At 52.3% G+C, this 19229-nt stretch overlaps 6 protein-coding genes across 7 annotated transcripts; 3 read left to right on the forward strand and 3 right to left on the reverse strand.

Annotated features, from left to right (window-relative positions):
- Positions 1-1805: 1805 nt before the first annotated feature.
- HMPREF1120_02000 (phosphoglucomutase) lies at positions 1806-5046 on the reverse strand. The gene is made up of 3 exons (XM_009156030.1): positions 3940-5046; positions 3574-3884; positions 1806-3519 (listed from the first exon to the last, which is right to left on the reverse strand). Exons 1-3 carry the CDS (start codon positions 3984-3986, stop codon positions 2210-2212), a joined length of 1668 nt encoding a protein of 555 aa, XP_009154278.1. The 5' UTR covers positions 3987-5046; the 3' UTR covers positions 1806-2209.
- A 610-nt stretch (positions 5047-5656) lies between these two features.
- HMPREF1120_02001 (uncharacterized protein) lies at positions 5657-7546 on the forward strand (the record flags this gene model as incomplete). Its single annotated transcript, XM_009156031.1, has 2 exons — positions 5657-7069; positions 7121-7546. The coding sequence occupies 2 exons, from the start codon at positions 5657-5659 to the stop codon at positions 7544-7546; spliced, it is 1839 nt and encodes a 612-aa protein (XP_009154279.1).
- Positions 7547-9626: 2080 nt separating this feature from the next.
- Positions 9627-10793, forward strand: HMPREF1120_02002 (RNA exonuclease Rex2; the record flags this gene model as incomplete). Its single annotated transcript, XM_009156032.1, has 1 exon — positions 9627-10793. The coding sequence occupies one exon, from the start codon at positions 9627-9629 to the stop codon at positions 10791-10793; it is 1167 nt and encodes a 388-aa protein (XP_009154280.1).
- A 531-nt stretch (positions 10794-11324) lies between these two features.
- Positions 11325-15996, reverse strand: HMPREF1120_02003. Of its 2 annotated transcripts, XM_009156034.1 has the most exons (4): positions 14313-15996; positions 14168-14260; positions 14007-14110; positions 11325-13943 (listed from the first exon to the last, which is right to left on the reverse strand). In XM_009156034.1, exons 1-4 carry the CDS (start codon positions 15484-15486, stop codon positions 11799-11801), a joined length of 3516 nt encoding a protein of 1171 aa, XP_009154282.1. In that variant the 5' UTR covers positions 15487-15996; the 3' UTR covers positions 11325-11798. The 2 variants fall into 2 exon arrangements, with proteins under 2 accessions (XP_009154282.1, XP_009154281.1); XM_009156033.1 differs by having other exon boundaries at positions 14007-14260.
- An 883-nt stretch (positions 15997-16879) lies between these two features.
- On the forward strand, positions 16880-17555 carry HMPREF1120_02004 (GTP-binding protein rho2; the record flags this gene model as incomplete). Its single annotated transcript, XM_009156035.1, has 2 exons — positions 16880-16932; positions 16985-17555. 2 exons carry the CDS (start codon positions 16880-16882, stop codon positions 17553-17555), a joined length of 624 nt encoding a protein of 207 aa, XP_009154283.1.
- A 68-nt stretch (positions 17556-17623) lies between these two features.
- On the reverse strand, positions 17624-19069 carry HMPREF1120_02005 (uncharacterized protein). The gene is made up of 2 exons (XM_009156036.1): positions 18720-19069; positions 17624-18557 (listed from the first exon to the last, which is right to left on the reverse strand). The coding sequence occupies exons 1-2, from the start codon at positions 18928-18930 to the stop codon at positions 18157-18159; spliced, it is 612 nt and encodes a 203-aa protein (XP_009154284.1). The 5' UTR covers positions 18931-19069; the 3' UTR covers positions 17624-18156.
- Positions 19070-19229: the final 160 nt, after the last annotated feature.

Genomic DNA, 19229 nt, shown 5'->3' on the forward strand with positions numbered 1-19229 from the left:
CTTTCTTTTGTTTCCTGATACTTATGGCGTCTGAGTCTGAACTGAACGGCGTTGGTGTTGCTTGATAAGGTGAGCTGTTGGTGTTGGTCAGAGTGAGAGATGAATCACTTCGATACACGGCGCCGTTCTGGCCATTTTGATCGAGGCCGTCAAGTTCAGACACCGACATGGTTGCAGCGGCGCAGGAGGGAAGGAGCCCAAACGATATCAGAGACGACAAACACGGCAGTCACCCCAGGAGTATCACTCCCGTCCAAGGTTGCACACCGCTGTCGTGAAAAGAAAAATGATCTCTGGCAATGTATGGTCCGGTGTACGTTCAAAGTACCCGCACACTGGCAGTCGAGGATGGACTGGTTATACAGGGACGGCAATGGAGAGAGGAAGTTGGAAATGGACAAACGGAAAAGAGAGCTGATAGCCCTGTAATCACGTCAACCATCTTTGGCTGAACCTGCTCAAGGAGAGAAGCAATTGTCCGCCTATCATGCACTGCATATGGCATGTCATCTATGGCATATCATGGCTGTGCTTTGGACAACAGACAAGAAAGCCAAGCAGGGCACGACATGATGTCCTTCCACCTGCAGGCAACAGCACTTCATTCAACGTTACACAGCACCCTCCGAGCGGCAGTCAACCAACTGGCAATTGGTGGAGTAAGAGGAGGAGGTGGAGGACGAATGCACGGATGCAATGTTGTCAGAGAGAATCTGAGGCTTACTCCCTACTGCTAAGTGAGGTGGAAGATCCATGAGACAATGGAGTTTCGGATCTGGCTCTACAATGCTAGTGAACCAAGATCTACACGACACCCCGTTCATTGTTTATTCGGATACACTTGTTCCAGTCTGCATGTGCTAGTGGTGTACTACTACTGGCATATATCTCGACCGGAAGCTCGACATTGACGGCTCTTGGTATCGGAACCCAAGAGAGCCAAGAAAGGGTGGCTGCGTCAAGCACTGCAACGGCAGATCGGATCATCATTCTCGTCCTGCATGGCTAAGAAGTTGAATCTCCGCCGCATTGGCAAGGATCGAGGTGGCTTATCTGCTCTCCGACACAAAAGAGACCCTCGATCTACGTGCTCATTCTGGTTCGACTCGAACAAAGCCTTCGAAGTCCTACTGTGGGTATGGGCATCATACTGTCACTTGGCCAGAAGCAGCGGATGTGGTTGAGATATACCTACGTATGTATACATACTAGTGTAGGTGTGCTCTACATGTCTACGCGGATTGAACCCCGGTGATGGCGTGTCCTATGGGCTACTGAACCAAGCGGAGCCCTGAAATGGGTATATGGTACGTCTACTGCTCCAATGCGAGGACAAGGCTCCATATTCCGGACTTACGAAGCGCCGCCTCGTCAATCCGCTATCATCATCATCGGGCAGGCAGGGCATCAGTAACCTGCAGATCCCACAGCCTTGGCCGTCAGCGGTGTGCAACCCTATCTCGACTAGAACTGACACTCTACGACACTGCACACCTAGGTACGGTGCCAGTGTCAGTGCCCATGATGCTGTGCTACTCTGATATCAAGTCCCGTCTCCACTGCGGTGTCCCCTGCCAAGCTCGCGGCGAGGCTGTGTGACCCCTGACATTTGTCAATGCTCCGTCGATCAGAGGTATACATTATTGGAGCTGATAAGAGACGAGACGTTTCACACTGCCATGGGTCTGGCTTTCTCGTCCAGCTTGGCATGTTCCTGATGAGTCGACGCTTCGTCCGTGGGCATCCGTTTAGGCTATTCGATGATCTACATTCCCGACGCAAAGAAGAGATTACCGGGCCTTGGCTGGACTAGCTGATAGACTACCTACCAGTACTAAGTAACCCTTCAGTTAAGATGGCGTGCAGCGACCAAGCCTGGTTTTCTTCTTGTGTACAGTGGTATAACGACAATCAGGCAGCAATACATGGGCACTGAACTGCCCTAGACAGGTATGCAATCTTGAGGGGTTGTCCGTTGCCGTTGGCATCTGAACCACCGTTAGTAGAGAAATTTACTCCTTCTATGGAACAGTAAGACTCAATCTGACATTGCATATCATTTATCATTGCTTCAAGCAGTCTTTTTCGGGCTCATTTTGCCCAGTTTCCACTATGGGAAGGCTGACTATGTACTATCTGGAGGTTGAATCGTCCAAGATGAGTAACCCCGGTGACAGGGCTGCCGGATGCCGACATCTTCCAACGAAATCTAAGTCTTTACATCCGGGTCAGTTCGGCCAATGAATTTCTGAAGTTGCAACAACTCAGTGGCCACGCCGACGGCTCCCTTGAGGTACGTCTGTGTGTCTTCAAGCACCTTATTTCTGTCCTCTTCCAGCTTCTCAACATACAGGCGGATGGTGGCACCGCTGCTGCCAGTTCCAGAAAGTCGGACAACAACCCGGGTGCCGTCGTCGAACTTGAAGTAAATGCCCTGGTTCTTAGACACAGATCCATCCAGATCGGTGTATGAGAAGTCGCCGGCTTCGGTAATCTTGTGTCCTTGCACCTTTGAACCGACGGTGTCTGGCTTCGAGATCTTGTCCTTCAAGTAGCTGACCATGTCGTTGGCACCATCGCTGCTGACGTTCTCATAGTCATAGCGAGTGAAGTAGACGCGGCCGTACTCATTCCAGAACTGCTTCTGGATCTCGCCAATAGACGGCACTTTGCCAGTATCCTTGCCCACGCCTGCAACGATGTTGAGCCAAGCCGTGATAGCCCAGAGACCATCCTTCTCTCGAATGTGGTTGGAGCCTGTGCCGAAGGACTCCTCGCCACAGATGGACATCTTGTTGGTGTCGAAGAGTGCGCAGAAGAATTTCCATCCAGTGGGAACCACATAGAGCGACAATCCTTGCTTCTTAGCCACCAAGTCCAGCGCAGCAGAAGTAGGGAAGGATCTGGCGAGGCCATATACACCTTGCTTTTGAAAGTACGGGATGTATTTCTTCGCATAGTGAGCGATGATGGCCAAAGAATCACCGGGTGACACGAAAGCGTTCTTGCCATAGATCATGTTCCGGTCACCATCTCCGTCAGAGGCAGCACCGAACGGTATGTTCTCCCTCTCCACCCGCTCAACCAGGGAGTGGGCATATGTCAGGTTTGGATCGGGATGGTGGCCGCCAAAATCAGGTTTTGGCTCGCAATTTTGAGTGCTCTCAGGGCCTAAGCCCAGCTCCTTCTGGAAAATGGCAACACCATAGGGGCCGGTAACACCATTCAACCCGTCAAACAGAATCTTGAAATCGGGCTGCGACTTCAAGAACGAGCGGATGAGGTCGAAATCAAAGATTTCCTTCAACATGGTGATATAGTCGGCGACCGAGTCGATAATCTCAACTTCCAAGTCGCCATACTTTTTCGTACCGATCGTGGTGATGTCAATATCGGGGATGTCTGCAATCTTGTAGGATGTGAGGTTCTTGGAGATTTCGTAGATTTTGTTGGTGACCGACTCGGGAGCCGGGGCGCCGTTGGAAAGGTTGTACTTCATACCGAAGTCGGCATTGGGACCTGAAGGTGGTCAGTAGGGGCTCTTACATCTACCGAATGGGATTCGTAACGTACCACCGGGGTTGTGGCTGGCGGTGAGCAAGATACCGCCAGTGGCCTTGCGCTTGCGGATGACATTGCTGGCAGCAGGCGTGCTCAGGATACCGTTCTGACCGATGAGTAGCTTCTTCACGCCGTACGCGGAACCAATCTTTGCAATGAGCTGGACAACTTCTGGGTTCCAGTATCTTCCGTCACCGCCGATAACCAGGAATGCGCCCTCTGCACCTTCAGGAATGGAGAGGAGGATGGAGGTGATGAAGGATTCGCTGTAGTGTGGTTGTTGAAAGACTGTGACTCTCTTACGGAGACCCGAAGTGCCTGGCCTGTCCAAGTCTGTCAGTTCACAGCTTCAGCGGAAGGATAGTGTTCAAGACATACTTCTGGTCAGTAAAGGGCTTGAACTGGACTTCTTTGATGTTCACCATGATGGCGAGGGAGACAGAGTGTAGGATTCAATTCAGTATTAGTTATGAGACGTCTGGTATTCAAGCTGCTGGGTGAGAGAAAATGTGGTGCTATGAATATGGGTAGGTAGCAGCAGGAGTACAAGTTGTATAGAGAATCGCGGGGCAGAAGGATGCGGTGGATGGTAGACACCAAGCTACGTAACATGATGGCCATACTTTTATTTCTGCCCGCATATTTTCCGAGCAACCCCCAACACAACGTCATGGCCCGCCGAATGCCATAGTACGACTTGAGAGATGCTACTAGCAACATACACAACCTTCTTCTTCCTCATTTGCCAGTCCACGGCTCATCCGGCCGGGTGCAAACACCTGAGGGCGGTACTCACACCACTCCAAGTTACGGACAATGAGACCCAGGACTTGACGAGATCATGAAACCACTCTTGACTGCAAAATAAGTACTGCTTTTTTCGGAGCTATATATGCCAGCCGTAAACAATCGCTGCGAAGCCGAGTTGAGTTATCCACACTCATTTGTCCGATTGTTCACCAGTATATCGACATCTGATCACCATCGTGCTCCAAACTTCCGTATCTTTACCTGCTGGGCTGTCTAGAGTCCACGACGTATCCGTATGAAGGCATAGAGTAGAGAAGAACACCCTTAATCCATCGCGACCGACGAAGAACAGCTCTTGCACGGTTGATCTCAGAGCAGGCATAGAGAGATATCGAGAGGAGAGTAGAGCCTCAAGACAGTTGCCACGAAGTCAATAGTGGGAATATTTATGGTGAGCATCAGGCTGGAACATCGTTAGCCTTGTGACGGTCAGATACGTGGAAGAATATAGAGTCAAGTCCCAAGTCCCGCAGGTAGATCCATCGACAAGGCTGTTTGAGGCTCGCTTCATTTCATCTTCCAGCTGAGGTTCTGGTGACCCAGATCCGAGGCTCATTCATAGTTCAGCAATCAAAGCCCTCTCTGATAGTAATGAACTTATTTTTGAACGAATGGCAGTTAAGATCTAGGTAGATTGATGACTCGAATGGCTCGACTTCTTCATTTGAGTGTGTCTGAGTCGGCGGTGCCAGTGACTGTAGAGGCAGCAAGCAGTCTGACTGAAAGTGGTTAGAGCAGTCAGGCATCTCTTGGCGCGGTTGACTCGCTGCACCGGCCACTACCTACTTTACCGTACTTGTACTTTGGCGGAGGCAGCGTCTCGCGCATCTTCAAGTTGTATGGCACTCGTTCCCAGTCCGTTGTATTTCCTGGACACCATCTCCCTCGTCTAGTATTTGCAATTGTTTCCATTCAAAGGCTAGTTGCACCAGCATGCAAACCTTCCTTCCCTAACGTCTCTCTCTGCAATTCCTTACCTCGCCCTCAATCACGACCCGAATCCAAAATCGACAGCTCACCGTCTCCCACACGTGCGGAGGAGGCACGTCCTAGGATACCCGACTGCCTCCTACATGCCCCGCAAACCTTGACTGCTCTGCCATCCTCTGCAAACTCAGGGCGTAAACACCACACAGGAAAGAGTTGATTCTACAAAAGAAACTGTCGTGGTCGAGGACAATCCGTCCTATCTCGGGGATTTTCTCCGCAATCCGCCTCCGCGGCGCAGAGCGCGGAGAACTGACCACCAGCACGTAGTAAACATCCTCGAGACAATTCTCTCACCATGCCGTGCTTCAAGGGCCTTGCCGTGAGCATTCACACTCCGAATGGACCGTTGCCCGAATACTCGGTGCAGAAGACAACTCGGCTCTCTCGAATCAGTGCTTACATCCCTGTACCGCCCGCACGCATTCCTGCCGATTCAGTGACTGGGAACCCGGAACAATCTACATTCGCGATCTCGATAACACTGCTCACACCCGGTCAAGAGGTCCCCTACTCGACCCCGAAAGCCACTCCAGAGAACCCAGATCCGAAACCGAAGCTAGTTGGAAGTTTACCTGGCCTTGGGGGAGATCGAGGAAAATCCGCAAACACCATCCAGCCCTATATCCCCCTCACGACATCACCGAACGAGACAATAGCGGCGTACATCTACTTCGATGGTCGGGCAAAGGAAGAGGTTGCCACACTGCTGAGAAAGGGTGAGGAGACCTGGGTCAATTCTCGATGGGTTAGTGTTCCGGAGAAGGAAGGCGGTGGTCTGGCAGAACGAGAGTTTTTGTTTCGCGAAGTGGGTCTCGAACGATGGCTCAATGGTCTGGACCTCGAGGGCAAAGACGCCGCTGCGACAATAGAAAGGCGGCGACAGAAGCTGGAGAAGCGCCGGAGAAAGAGAAAGGAAGTCGCTGGGAGTGATGACGAGGCGAACGGAGGCCCGAAGGGATCTGGTCGGAAAAGCACACTAAGGTATGGCGAGAATGGGGAGTTGCAAGACGTCTCAGACGACGATGCTTCGTTGAGCGATACGGACAGCTCGGACGACGACGATCCGATTCCAGAAGCGGCCGGTCAGATTAAGGTGGCTTTGTTCCGCGTCCTTGCATCGGGAGAAATCAAGCGAGGAGAATACTCGCCGCAGTTCGATGCACACGACGATTCTTCCGACTCTGATGGCCCCGAAGGCACAGCTCCAAACGCTGACGGCAAGAATCGAGCAGACGTTGACCACACCACGAGTTTCGCGAAGCCCAAAACACTGGATCCTAAAACTATCTCTACTCAGACCGTGACAGGCATTGACCCCACCGACAAGCCTTATGCCGTTTTCACTTTTCTGTATCGCGGCGAACGCCAGCTGCAGAAAATGGGAATCTTGCCCACCCCAAAGTCGGAAAAGGCAGCAACCAACGCCAAGAGGCGCAGCCTGGTGGCTGACCTTCCCAAGCTTGGACCTCTCAAGAAAACGGGGGCTGCTGGCTTCTCGACCTTCAGAGATGCCGACGGGAAACCGACTCGCAAAGGCAAGAAGGCCAGCGACGACGACATGGAGAGTGACGATGACGAAGAAGGAACTGGTATCATCAGCAAGATGGAGGACATCAACGATGCCGATGTCAAGAAAGAACCCGACTTGCTGTCTCCAGAAGACGCCGAACGGACAGGCCAAGTTGCGGAAGGAATCCGCAAAATGAAGGTAAGTAACCCTTCGCCAATGAGATTCTGTCATGGGTTAACACATCATCAGCTCAAGCGACAGCATTCGGCGGAACCATTGAACAGCAATGGCGCGCCCGAAGCTCGCAAGACGTCAAAGTCAGGCAGTCCTTCCACAGCGTCGACACCAAAAGTTGGGGATGATGACTTGGGCACTTCTCCTTCGGGAACGAACAATGGTGGCATCCCGGTACCTGGGTCTACTCTAGATATCAAAAAGGAAGACGACAGCTTTATGCTTGGCAGTCCTATGAAAAGGCAACGCGCCAGCGTAGCCGAATTCGACGATGATATCAAGACACGACTGGCCAGTGGTCTCTCCAGCGCTATAAACCAGATCACTGGTTCTAGTGAACAATCTCAGCCGCCGACTACGTTGGACGTCAATCCTTCCGGCCTTCAGTTTGGTGGGGCACTTGTTAAAGGACCTGCTGCCGATGACGACGAGGAACTGTGAATTCGCCAGAGAATCATCATCTCCAAAATAGATTTGGTGGGGACATTTCACATCCATGGCAAGGAGAGTTGCTTGCTTCGTTGTGGCAAACTTCCAAGAGGGTCGAGAACCGGTTCCCCAGAAATCGTTCAGTAATGTGCCATGCGACCAGGAAACGACGTTGCCATTGTTAGCGTATTGAATGGGATGGGATATGCATTTGTTGATTCTGAGAGAGAGTCATGCAGGAAGACTCGGGCGGGCAGCTGCAACATTGCCAGGTCGACCTAAGCCTGGAACACAGAAGAACATGGGGTTCCATTCACAGGGAGGTTTGAATGTGCCTAATACAGTGTTTGCCGCACAAACGGCGGACTTTTGCAGTTTGGGCGTTCAGAAATCTGCTCTCCTGGGCGATAAGCAGAGAGGATTGAGCTGGAAAGGCTTGCGCTCCGAATAAGCCTCGGCCTTCGAGCATGGTCTGGTTTCGCTGTCGAAGGGCAGGCGCTTTTGCTGGAAATGAGATAGCCACGCAGCTGGACCCTGTGTGCGGGAGTCTTGACACTCTCGAGCAGCTTTTGTGCCAATAAATAGGATACAACTGGACTCGAGAAGACTTAGCAGCGAACTGTCTTTGCTCTACATAGTATATTACTGTAGCAGTGCAGTGCCGTACGTTTCTGGTGACTGCCAGGACAAGTAAGTCCGAACCGCCATCCCGATTGGCCAGCAAGCAACGTCAACTCACCTCCAATATCAGTGGCTGGTCTTCGCTCTCTGTAGCCTCGATGAGGTATCGTCATTGTCATATCTCCTACGACCTACTATGTTACAACATCCAACGTAGTAGTGGCCAGGGTTCCGCTTCTGCTCGACTTTGCCTCTTTCTGCTTCTTTCCACCCAGCCTCCACCAGACCTTGACCCCAGCAGATCCCTTTCTCCTTTCCAGCATCTCATTCGTCAGATGCTTGGCCAAAACTCAGATCCGCAGCGAAGCAGGGTCCATGAACCCTGAAGCTATGGAGCCCACAGGAGACTGAGATCCAGAGAAAGGTTCTGAATCTTCCAAAATCCCATCATACCAATCGCGCAAAATCCCATCCGCTGCAAAACAAGGCCGCGGTGCGGGTTTGAGAGGCTTCTACTTCTGAGGAGACGGTGAAAAACTGGGGGTGCAAGGGCCACGAGTTGTTCGGACAACTTGAGTCTATCCCGTCCCATTGTTGCCGGCCCGCGTCATATGGCGATCATCTTCCAATAACAAGCATACCATACTTCAACTCAGCGCAAAGGCTGTCGGATCTTCCACTCGATCGAAATTCTGGAACATGGAATTGCCACTGTCTTCGGAAAAGAAATCCAGCCTTATCCCAACTATGTACAATAACATTCGTCTCGTGTCTGTTCTCTAGCCATTGTCCAGGACTCCCTTTGCGCAACGTGACCTTATCCATGAATGTGGTTTCCACGCCTTGACAGCCTGAGGAAATCATAACAAGCACCCAACGACCTTGCTGAAGTCTCTTCAAATCACGCGCATAGACACAAATCTTCCATAAACCGCATCGCTCATCTGCAATTTGAGGTCGACGTTTGTTGCCGGTCCATTTACCACTGAGAAGGGCAGACGAAGCATTGAGTCAGGGTGCGCCTCATACGGAACCATGTCGTTGACACGGTCGACGGATCCCTTGGTCTGGATCGATTGCGAGGTAAGTCAGGACGTTGAGTATTCTATACTTTTTTCCACCAAGGCACCCATCTCCATAACGCATGCCCGCATGAAATCCCGGCAAATTACAATTCCAGTCGTTCCTATGGATCCATATCCGGGGTTTAGCCCAGCAGCAATGCTGCGTGAGAACCAAGAGCTGTTCCGGGAGCCTGTCAGTCGCCTCACTGTCACTACGTTGTTGCCTGTGGACAGAACGGAGTCCATGTAACAGGCTCTTGTTCTGGACTTGAACTCAACATTTTAACATCCACCATACACGTTGTTCATATATGTCCATCGTTCGATCTCATATACAACGCTCATCTTCTCTCTGCCACTATGAGAACCGTATGCTAACATTTTCTTCTTTCGTTTCCACCGCAAAGATGACAGGCCTGGATCCACAAACCGACACCATCATGAGCATAGCATGCATTCTCACCACCTCGGATCTCCAACCATTGGACTCTCAAGGGTTCGAAGCCGTCATCCAACACACGCCGGCCCAACTATCGAAAATGTCGGAATGGTGCGTGCGCACGCATGGTGCCAACGGCCTGACTCAACAGTGTCTGTCCAGCACGACCACTGCAAAAGTCGCAGCCGAAGCTTTACTAGCTTATATCAAGCACTACATCCCAGAGCCTGGTCGGGCATTGCTTGCGGGCAATAGCATCCACGCCGACAAAGCATTTTTGACCGTCCCGCCCTGGAACATTGTGCTGGAACATCTGCACTACCGGCTCTTTGACGTGAGTGCCATGAAGGAAATGGTGCGACGGTGGGCGCGGCCCGAGGTGCTGGAGGGCGCGCCAAAAAAGCAGTTGAAGCATTCTGCCCGTGAGGATATTTTGGAAAGCATCGAAGAGGCAAGGTATTACAAGAAGCTGATTGAAGGGATGATGCTGGCGGCCCCAACGACTTCTCCTGCCGCTGCAGCTGCCGCTGCTATCAACAACACTGCTGCTGGTCGTCGAATCGCACAGGAAGGAGTACCTCCGCTCCAAGCTGCAACTACAGCAACTCTCCCAAGCACTGGTACTGGTGGAGGTGGCCAAGATCACGTTCACCACGCCGTACCACAGCAGCAACAGCAGCAGCAACATTTGCAGACACGGCCCCCGCAGTACAATCCACCAAATCCCAACCAGCAGCAACAACAGCAATCCCAACCCCAACCCCAAATCCAGCAACAACAACAACCACCCCATCTCCAAAGTCAGACCAAGTCTCCTCTACAAGCAAAGAATTCCGCCACCGCCGTCGGATTTGGACCAACCAATCAAGCTCAAGGTCGAACCCATGGTCAGGGTCAGGGTAAGGACCAAAGACAAACAGACGGCCCCGGAAACCAATACGTCGATTACCCTACAAACACCAACAACCCCAACAACGACAACAGCAACAACCATATAAGACATCCTGGTCCTGGACCCGCTCCCGCCCTGAATACAAAACAAGGCCAGGAAGCTCTACAGATGATGTCGAACAATGGTAATAGGGCAGGTGATGTGGGTACGCTGGACGCCGGGTTTCGGACTGATGTTCCTTGAGCAGGATTATGGCCCTAACCTAAATTGCCACCATCCCAACATTGAACATTTCGTTTTATTTACACTGCAGCTGTATCCATCCCGAGAGCACATGTATGTACATGTATCCATCCTACTAGTATAGTATGTCCTTGGTTTTCCCTCGCGATCTTGGGGAGGAATGTGTGGAAGCGTATTGGGTCTCTGTATATATACACTATGTATATGTATATATGATGTATGTACATCTACCTTATGTGTGTACTGTATTCTATACTTGAGGTATTAGGCTATCCACCCGATTCTCATTGCAAAGTACTCTCAAGTATCTGTCCAACCAGCACCAACAGTCACAAAGTATTTCTGAAGCAGACTCTTGGATACGACAAGGGCTGTGCCCACTGTCAATCTAACCTGGACACGAGAATTTTCTTATGAAGTACAGTACCTTGGCTACTGAACAAATAGGTGTAATCCAGGGAATTGCTACTAGTAAGTAGGCAATTCAAGAATACGGATGCTACGAGAGACAGAGAGAGAGAGAGAGAGAGAGAGAGAGAGAGAGAGTCAATAATGATTCTTGCCGGCCCATACTAGTAAGAGCCTTTCAAAGCCACTGCTCTCATGAACTACTACTTCCTGTAACAAAGATGGGGTCTGTTCCATGTCTCAGACTCCACAAACCCCGGTGCATCTGCCGTGCACGCGCCTTGATGCTATTACGCGTAATCGCAAAAAGAAGAAGATACTCCTCGATGCCATACAAAGCCCATGTGGTACCCGAACACGGTCCGATCAATCGATCGATACCCATTCTCACTCAGACAACAAAACAGCAGGGCCTTAAGTCAACAATAACAACCATACTTCAACAATCAGTGTGACCTCGCTTCACCCGAGCCCGAACCTCCTCCAGAGTCTGTTAAAACAGCGCTTTCACGTAGCTGACATGCTGCGTCGATATTGTTGCGCCAACAGGTGGAGTCGACTCTCTCTTTGAAGTCTTGTTCTAGGAGGAGTCGACCACTAGAAACCCCTGCCTGGTGGGCCGAAGCTATTGTTACCGATGCCGCCAAACGGACTGGTCTGGGCATGCTGGCTGTGTCCTAGGACAGGACTGCCGATTTCGCCGACACTGCCTCTGGGCTGCGGAGCTGGAGTCTCCTCGACGAACTTGATCACCTGCCCACGTGCTTTGTCGATGATCACCTCGAACGAACCCCCGCCGTTCTGCGAGTTGCCCTCGGTATCACATATTCCCAGCATCTCATCCATCGACACGGGCGCTTCTCCTGGGATTTTCAACGCCTCCAGTTGTCGGAGAACTGCTTGGACAGGGTGATAGCCGTCCGCGCTCGCTCCTGGAATCTGTGACAATTGACGACACGCCTGGACCAGCATAAGTCGCACAGCCACCGGTCTGGGAAGATGTGATCTGGCAGCTGGCGGTCCTGCAGGGCCGAACGGAGGTTGGGACCAGCCTGGGTTGGGTCGCTGTGGTGCAGGTGGTCCCCAACCCGGCGCCGCACTCATGCCAGGATTGAAACTACCCCAAGAATGGCTTCCCAAGGAGAAGGTGTCTTGCTTTGGCTCGGCAAAACTGCTAGCAAAGGACAACCTGGAAGATCCTGGGGGACCTACAAGGGGAAGGTGCATTCGTGACTCGGGATCCTCCAAGAAAGGGGCATCAGAATCGTCCAATAAAGCCTTACTACCCAGCTGGGTTGCCAGTTGCTCCACCTCAGCTTCTCTAGATTTCTGTGGCTTCTGTTTGTCCGGTGTCGTGCTGGACGGTCGAGCAATCGGTCCAGGCCGGGCTATAGGAGCTGGTTGATTGCTACCATCGTTGGAAGGTTGTCGGGAATGTCCCGTTGGTTTAGAGACAGGCTGCGGATTGACCATGGGCGGTGGCGCTTGACTTTGAGGCTGTGGGACGAATGGCAGTTGCTGACTAGGTTGAAATGGTCTAGGAAATCCCGGCGGATATGGCATCCCATTCGGCGCGAATCGTGGTTGTCCACCCATCGGAGGTCCCTGGTACATCGGCATTGGATGCATCATGTTGGGTAGCATGCCCTGGTTGCTCAGGGGCAGACCATTCACACCGACACTGGGCGGTCCATTTGCATTGAATGGATATTGACCTCGCCCATGATTCAAGTTGTTCAAGGGAGATCTTGGGGCTGACGGTTGTGGATGATGGAGAACTGGAGGTTGGCCTTGCGCCTTGATCGGATGGCCAGGCCCAGGCGTCTGCGGTATGGCGACGGTCGCAGGAGATGCAGAGTTGTGTGAAAGCTCGGTATTGGCCTTTTGAGATCGCGGAGAAGATCCATGGGACTGTTGTCCTGCCTGTGACGGCTGTCGACCTGGGGTAGGGACTTTCGGCGGGACTATCGGAGTGGCGATTGGAAGATGGGGCGACTGTAGAGTTGGACCTCGAGAAGGAGGATGAAGCCCCGGCGGTAGAGCCACGGGCTGCTGCTTCGGCACCGGTGCTTGACCAGAACGATCCTTGGCTTCCTTTTCTGCCTTCTGTGCAGCGGCCTCTTTCTCCTTTCTGGCTTGCTCTTCCTTGGCCTTCTTCTCTCGCTCTTCTTTGGCCTTACGCTCTTTAGCCTCCTTTTCTCTGGCCTCTCGTTCTTCTCGCTCCTTCCGCTTCGCCTCTTCACGCTTCTGGCGCTCTCGCTCCTTCGCCTCACGTTGTTTGCGCTCCTGTTCGGCTTGTCGTTCGCGCTGTTCTTGCTGTTTCCGCAGCTTTTCGGCCTCCTTCCGAAGCCGTTCTTCTTCTGCAGCTTTCTTCTCCGCCTCACGCTTCTTCCGCTGCTCCTCTCGTCGTTGGCGTTGCTCCTCCAACTTTTTCTCTTCCGCTTCACGTGCTGCTGCCTCTTGAGCCGCTTTCTCGGCCTCTTTTCTGGCCTTCTCCTCTTCCTTGGCAAGTTTTTGAAGCCGTTTCTTTTCTTTCCGCCTAGCCGCTTCTTTAGCCTTCTTCGCCTCTCGTTGCGTGTCAAGACGACTTTCTTCATCGAGCTCTTCCAGCAACTTCTTTTGGCGTTCCTCGGCCACCTTTTCTCGGTAGGCTGTCAGGACACGTTGCTCAAACATGCGGGCCGCGAATATCTGAAACATTCGACGACCTTCTTCCATCCGCTGCTCTTCGGTCATGGAGTCCTAATATAGATTGTCAGCAAATAAAACTGGGAGAACGATATCGAATGACAGAATGACACCGACCATCTCGTCGCCCTCGTAGTCGTCTTCCTCCTGACTATCGTAGTCTTCATCGTCTTCTTCGTCGTCATAATCATCATCGTCTTCGATGGGAGGATGATTGTGACCTTCATGGACACCACGATGAGCTAAAGAAGAAGAAGGGTAACGAATTTCTTCCTCACGTTGCATGCGCCTCTCCGCCAGTTGTTCCATCATGTCGATGAAGTGTTTGCCATCGTTCTTCAACAGATCGTCAGCGACTGTGAGGATGCCATCTGTATACTTGTTAGTCCATACGCTTGGCCATAACCAGCAACCACCACAAACCTTTGACGGTTAAGCTATTGCCAAACTGGAAGAAATCAGCAGGACCTGGTGGAAGACCATGGCTGTCAAGCTCTCCTTCATCCTCACTGTACGCTTCTTCGTCTTCCTCGTCGTACTCGTCGTCATCCTCGAGGTCCTCCTCTCCATCGTCGATCTCACGTACTAGACCGCGAGACGGAATCCGAGATGCAGGTGGATGCACGCGTCTGTACGGTGGCCGGGGAGGTGCCATCATTTGGGGGACATTGGTAAGGTCTGTGTTGTGATTGGCGAATTGTTCGAGTTCTTCGTAATATGCATCGTAAAGGACTTCGAGCTCTTCCTCGATTGCCGTCCGTTTCCGCCCACATACTGAACAACTGCACGAGTGCTTTTGCTGCTCCTTCATCTTGCGTAAGACCGCCTCCTTCTCCACCTTAACGAGTGATCTCCGCTCCTCTTCACCCAGCTCCAGCCAGAATTTTTTGATGTTCTCTCGCTCCGCCTGCGTAGAAGTATTCCAGATGTGCTCTCTAGACAAGTTATGCGAAGCGCGGATGGCTGCATTCGACAGTGGTGGGATATGGGATCTCGAGAGCATGGTGGAAGCCCGCGACAAGTCAGAATCGGCAACATGGTTCTTGTTCTTTTTCGCCTTTTTTCTCTTGCTTGTATTAAGCCATGAGCTATCCGGCACTGCTTCGTCTTCCTCTCCGTAATTCGGGTCCTCATCTCCGCTGTAGAAGGCTTCTTCGGGGCTTCCAAGGTCGGCATAAGCATGGTGCGTCTGGTCGGCGTAATCAGCCTCTTCAGTAAAATACCCCTTAACCGGTCCGCGGCTTTGTTTCACAGGAGGCCATTGTCCGTTCTCCGCTGGACTGGCGTGGTCGGCCCCGTTTGGTGAAGTCTGCTCGGTAGCTCTCTTCGCCGCCTCTTTCTCCCGCCTCTTCTGCTTTTTCCGATTGATCGCAGGTGTGGGTGCAGGCTCTCCAGCAGACTCTGTCGTATCGCCAGTTTTAGAGTCCGAATCTTGCCTCGCGGCTGAATGCTCACCATTCACTGACGGGGCGGAGGCTGAAACAGAGTCTGGTTTGCGTTGCGGCTGCGTAGGAGGAGGCGCACTTTTCGTGGCATCGTTCGTCGGTTGTGATTTTACCGCACTGGCTTGCGTACTGGCTTTCTTTTTCGACGGCATGATTAGAAGCTACCCTCCAGGTCGTCAGGCTGTGGAAAAGGTTGAAGGACCAAGGCAGGGCGCCGTTTCACGATGTAATCAGTTTCGGCATCAAAGTCCCTTTCACCGCTAGCGGGGTCCGAGAATTTGAGATTTGAGACTGGTAAAATTGACAGAGGCTCGGCCAGAGGTGTGGAAGGGCGAGACTGAGTGCGGCTGAGGGCCCTGGAGCGGTGTCGCGTGTATTGAAGGCAAGAAGGGGTGTCGTTGAATGTGAGGAAGTTCGATGCTGAACGGTTACGGGTTCGTGGGGCGGGCAATGCAAGTCAAAGTCGCAAGTTGCGGTTGTGCCTGCCACTGTCCGCCGTAGGTACAGGCGCAGTACTAAATGGCACACTGGAAGCGCAGTGCAGTGTTAATACTCCCCGACTAGCAGCGGTAGTACCTACATAAAGGCACTAATGACGGTTAGTGCCAGTACTTTAGCGCCCTGTATCAGGGCATTGAATCACAGCCCTATAACACCAGGAGGAGCACCTAAAAGCAGCGCCCGAAAGCAAAGCCCGGTGCCTACAACATGCTGCGCTGTAGGACCAAAGTACTGTAACCACTGCCCGTGGCGTCGCAGTCGTACTGCTAACCTCGCCTCGCCAAAGTAACTCACCACCTCCATCGCCTCGGAACATTCAACTCCCAACTTTCAATACTCACTCACCCAACACATCGTCTCCAGCCTCCCACAGCCTCACTCACGCTTACCTTTTCGAATCTTTCCAACGGCTGTGTCCGTTGGTGTCTGCTCTTACTTGACCACGACAGCATCACACCGAACCCTCCCCGGACCGTGCCTCCTGCGCTGTCATCACTCGATCCTATCTCCACTAGGGATTCTATTTCTGGCTGCGCCTCATCGCTCCGGTGCCGTGACTTCGGCTGGACACAGTCCTCGTTGGACCCCACGGATACCTCAGGCTAGTCTCAGACATTCAAAGATCTGCTTGTCTCGAATATATCAAGCTACCATTCTGTTACATTGGTCGCCGCGAAGACAGGCTTGGGAAGGTCGGCACTGCAGCCAGCGCACGTTCTGTCGCTATATGCGACCCGGGCGCCATCCATATCCGTTACGGCTTGTTACACGAATTCACCACTCCAGTTCAGCTTGTCCTAGAAAGAACCTCGACTTTCTCTTCCTTCCCATTCCGCTCCTTCACCTGCCAAATATTCCGAATCGTCGGAGCGAGTTCCCTTCCAACCGCGTGATTGTGAGGTCGTGACCTGGATTGAGCTCCCTTGGTGTCGCCCATCCGCCAATTGGGGGCTACGAAAGACATACCTTCAACATGGCACAAAATCAGGCACAACAAAATGTTATGAGGCGGTGTGTACTCCCATTCCTGTTCCGTGCCATTCAATGGCATTTCCCCGGATCAGCTTCCGAATTCCCGGACGCCCTGCTAAACGCGCGTTAAACTCGTTTGTTCGATTATGAAAGCAAAGCGACTAATGGTGAATCCAGGAAACTCGTTATTATAGGAGATGGCGCTTGCGGCAAAACATCTCTCTTATCCGTGTTCACTCTCGGCTACTTTCCTACTCATTACGTGCCGACAGTGTTTGAGAACTACGTTACCGATTGTCGCGTCGATGGCAGATCAGTCCAACTAGCGCTATGGGATACGGCAGGCCAGGAAGACTATGAAAGACTAAGACCACTGGCATATGCTAAATCGCATGTCATCCTGATAGGTTTCAGCGTCGACAGTCCCGACAGTCTGGAGAACGTACGGCATAAATGGATCGAAGAGGCCAGAGAACGGTGCCCCGACGTACCAATCATCCTCGTCGGGTTGAAGAAAGACCTAAGAGAAGACCCAATGGCAATCGAAGAGATGCGCAAGAAGAGCCTTAAATTCGTGACTCCGCGTGAAGGCGCTGAAATGGCGCAGTTATGTGGAGCGCGCAAATATCTCGAATGCTCCAGTCTGACTGGAGAAGGGGTGGACGACGTCTTCGAAGCTGCCACGAGAGCAGCCCTTCTCACGTTTAACGGCAAGCAAGGTGGAGGTGGCTGCTGCGTGATCCTGTGATGGCTATACTAGGCAAATGAATGGGTCGCACTGGACGGGAAGAACAAAAACAAAAATGGGGACGTAAATGGGCGGCATGCTTCTTCTTCTCATAAAGAGGTTTCTGGAGTACTCGGACTGGGGAGCGGAGCATTATCTCGAACTTGAAGATGGTGAAGACATGATATCTTGTGAGAAGCCCATTGCGAAGCATTTCTCCGGAGTCATGAGGGTTCTTTGCCTCCTTTGGCCATACATGTGACGACGGGTTTCGATTCCATGGGTTTTCCTGCGGGACATTAGCGAATATGGAAGAATCATGTGATTTTCTTTTCTTGTGTGCTTTTCTTCCTAGAACTTTTTGGCAATTGGTGTTTGATGGGGCCCAAAAAGAAAACCTGCCATGACCTGTGTTCTTTATAGAATAATGATTCGCTTTGTAATCTGTCCCCTGATGAACTCGAGCCCGTAGCTAGGCGAGGATGGATTTCTCGATTTCTCTCCAGACATTCATGCTCCCATGCTGCTTTGAACTTTTTGTGGTGTTATACAGTACAGTAGTTGGCCCTCTTTTTATCACACTCCCTCCATCTCCTTTCCAATCAGCCAGAAAAGACGGTCGTCATGATCTCTTCCATTCGCTATCCCAGATCTTCGCTTTAGCACCGAGCCCGGACCCTGAAGCACCCAGACCACCGGTACTGCCCATCCAATCCACCATTCCCCTGGCATACTCGATGGGCACGCCGCCGCCGCGGGCGGGGATGCTCCAGACGCCGGTCTTCATCTGCGCTTTGCGGAACAGTCTGCCGCCGTCGCCGGCGCCGACGCGCAGCTCCTCATTGGCATCTCTCATGGCATTGTATTGACGTTCGAGCTCAAGTTCGCGCGCCTTCTTCACTTTGGCGCGGTACAGATTCCAGGCGCGATGAATCGTCCAGTGGCGGAGGTAGCGATTGCGGGAAAATCGGAGCGGACGTGGAGTCAGAGTTGTCGGGTGATATAGAAAGTAGCGGATTAAAGCTGGAGGTAGATGCAGAGATTAGCATATCTATGATTGAGGGGTGATAATAGAGAGAGCCCAAATCCAGGTCTGAATCCATGCAACACGGGGATTCAAGTGGTATTTCTCTCAGGGATATAGTGCACAAATATGCAGAGTGGTTATCGCAGGACACTACTCACTTATTCTCTGATCTGGTCGGCCGCCTTTTCCCTTCTTTGCGGCACGGCTTACGCTCGTCGAGAAGGAGGAGGTGCTCTGAATAGATGTGCTGACATTGCTCGCGCCAGTCGTGGACGATCGGGTTGGGATGGTCACTGCATTCCGCAGTGTCGGCCGCAGAGGGATCTGAAAGACCTGCGCCAGCGCAGCGCGGATCGAGGAGACGTGCATCCTGGGCCGCCCTTGCGAGGATGATAATGAAGCCGGAGTTGGAGGGGGCGGCGCAAGGCTCCTAAGCAGCGATTATGGAGGGTGCTTAAATGGTTCGTGTGTTCATCGGGTTCCAATGCCCAGACGTTCGTCGATAACCTGAAAGGCTCGAAGTCAGACCTGAGATGCCATCCCAGTCGGGAATGGACGATCGTCGGACTTGGCATGGTTGAGCCTCCGAGTCTACTAGCACTACTAGTGGCCGCGCTAGTGCTGTTAGGAGTGCTAGCTAGGTACACACCCGCCGTTCCCTTACTACT

The sequence above is a fragment of the Exophiala dermatitidis genome, assembly GCF_000230625.1.
Source record: "Exophiala dermatitidis NIH/UT8656 unplaced genomic scaffold supercont1.2, whole genome shotgun sequence".
Lineage (NCBI taxonomy): Eukaryota > Fungi > Ascomycota > Eurotiomycetes > Chaetothyriales > Herpotrichiellaceae > Exophiala > Exophiala dermatitidis.

What these genes read in the sequence shown, in the direction of transcription:
- HMPREF1120_02003 (XM_009156033.1), bottom strand. Translation starts at nt 15,486, where the DNA reads ATGCCGTCGAAAAAGAAAGCCAGTACGCAAGCCAGTGCGGTAAAATCA. An exon ending in CAATAGCTTAACCGTCAAAG is followed by an intron (nt 14,261 to 14,312) that starts GTTTGTGGTGGT and finishes ACAAGTATACAG; the next exon opens with ATGGCATCCTCACAGTCGCT. An exon ending in ACTACGAGGGCGACGAGATG is followed by an intron (nt 13,944 to 14,006) that starts GTCGGTGTCATT and finishes AATCTATATTAG; the next exon opens with GACTCCATGACCGAAGAGCA.
- HMPREF1120_02005 (XM_009156036.1), bottom strand. Translation starts at nt 18,930, where the DNA reads ATGCACGTCTCCTCGATCCGCGCTGCGCTGGCGCAGGTCTTTCAGATC. An exon ending in CCGACCAGATCAGAGAATAA is followed by an intron (nt 18,558 to 18,719) that starts GTGAGTAGTGTC and finishes ATCTACCTCCAG; the next exon opens with CTTTAATCCGCTACTTTCTA.
- HMPREF1120_02000 (XM_009156030.1), bottom strand. Translation starts at nt 3,986, where the DNA reads ATGGTGAACATCAAAGAAGTCCAGTTCAAGCCCTTTACTGACCAGAA. An exon ending in AAGCCCTTTACTGACCAGAA is followed by an intron (nt 3,885 to 3,939) that starts GTATGTCTTGAA and finishes AGACTTGGACAG; the next exon opens with GCCAGGCACTTCGGGTCTCC. An exon ending in CGCCAGCCACAACCCCGGTG is followed by an intron (nt 3,520 to 3,573) that starts GTACGTTACGAA and finishes GACCACCTTCAG; the next exon opens with GTCCCAATGCCGACTTCGGT.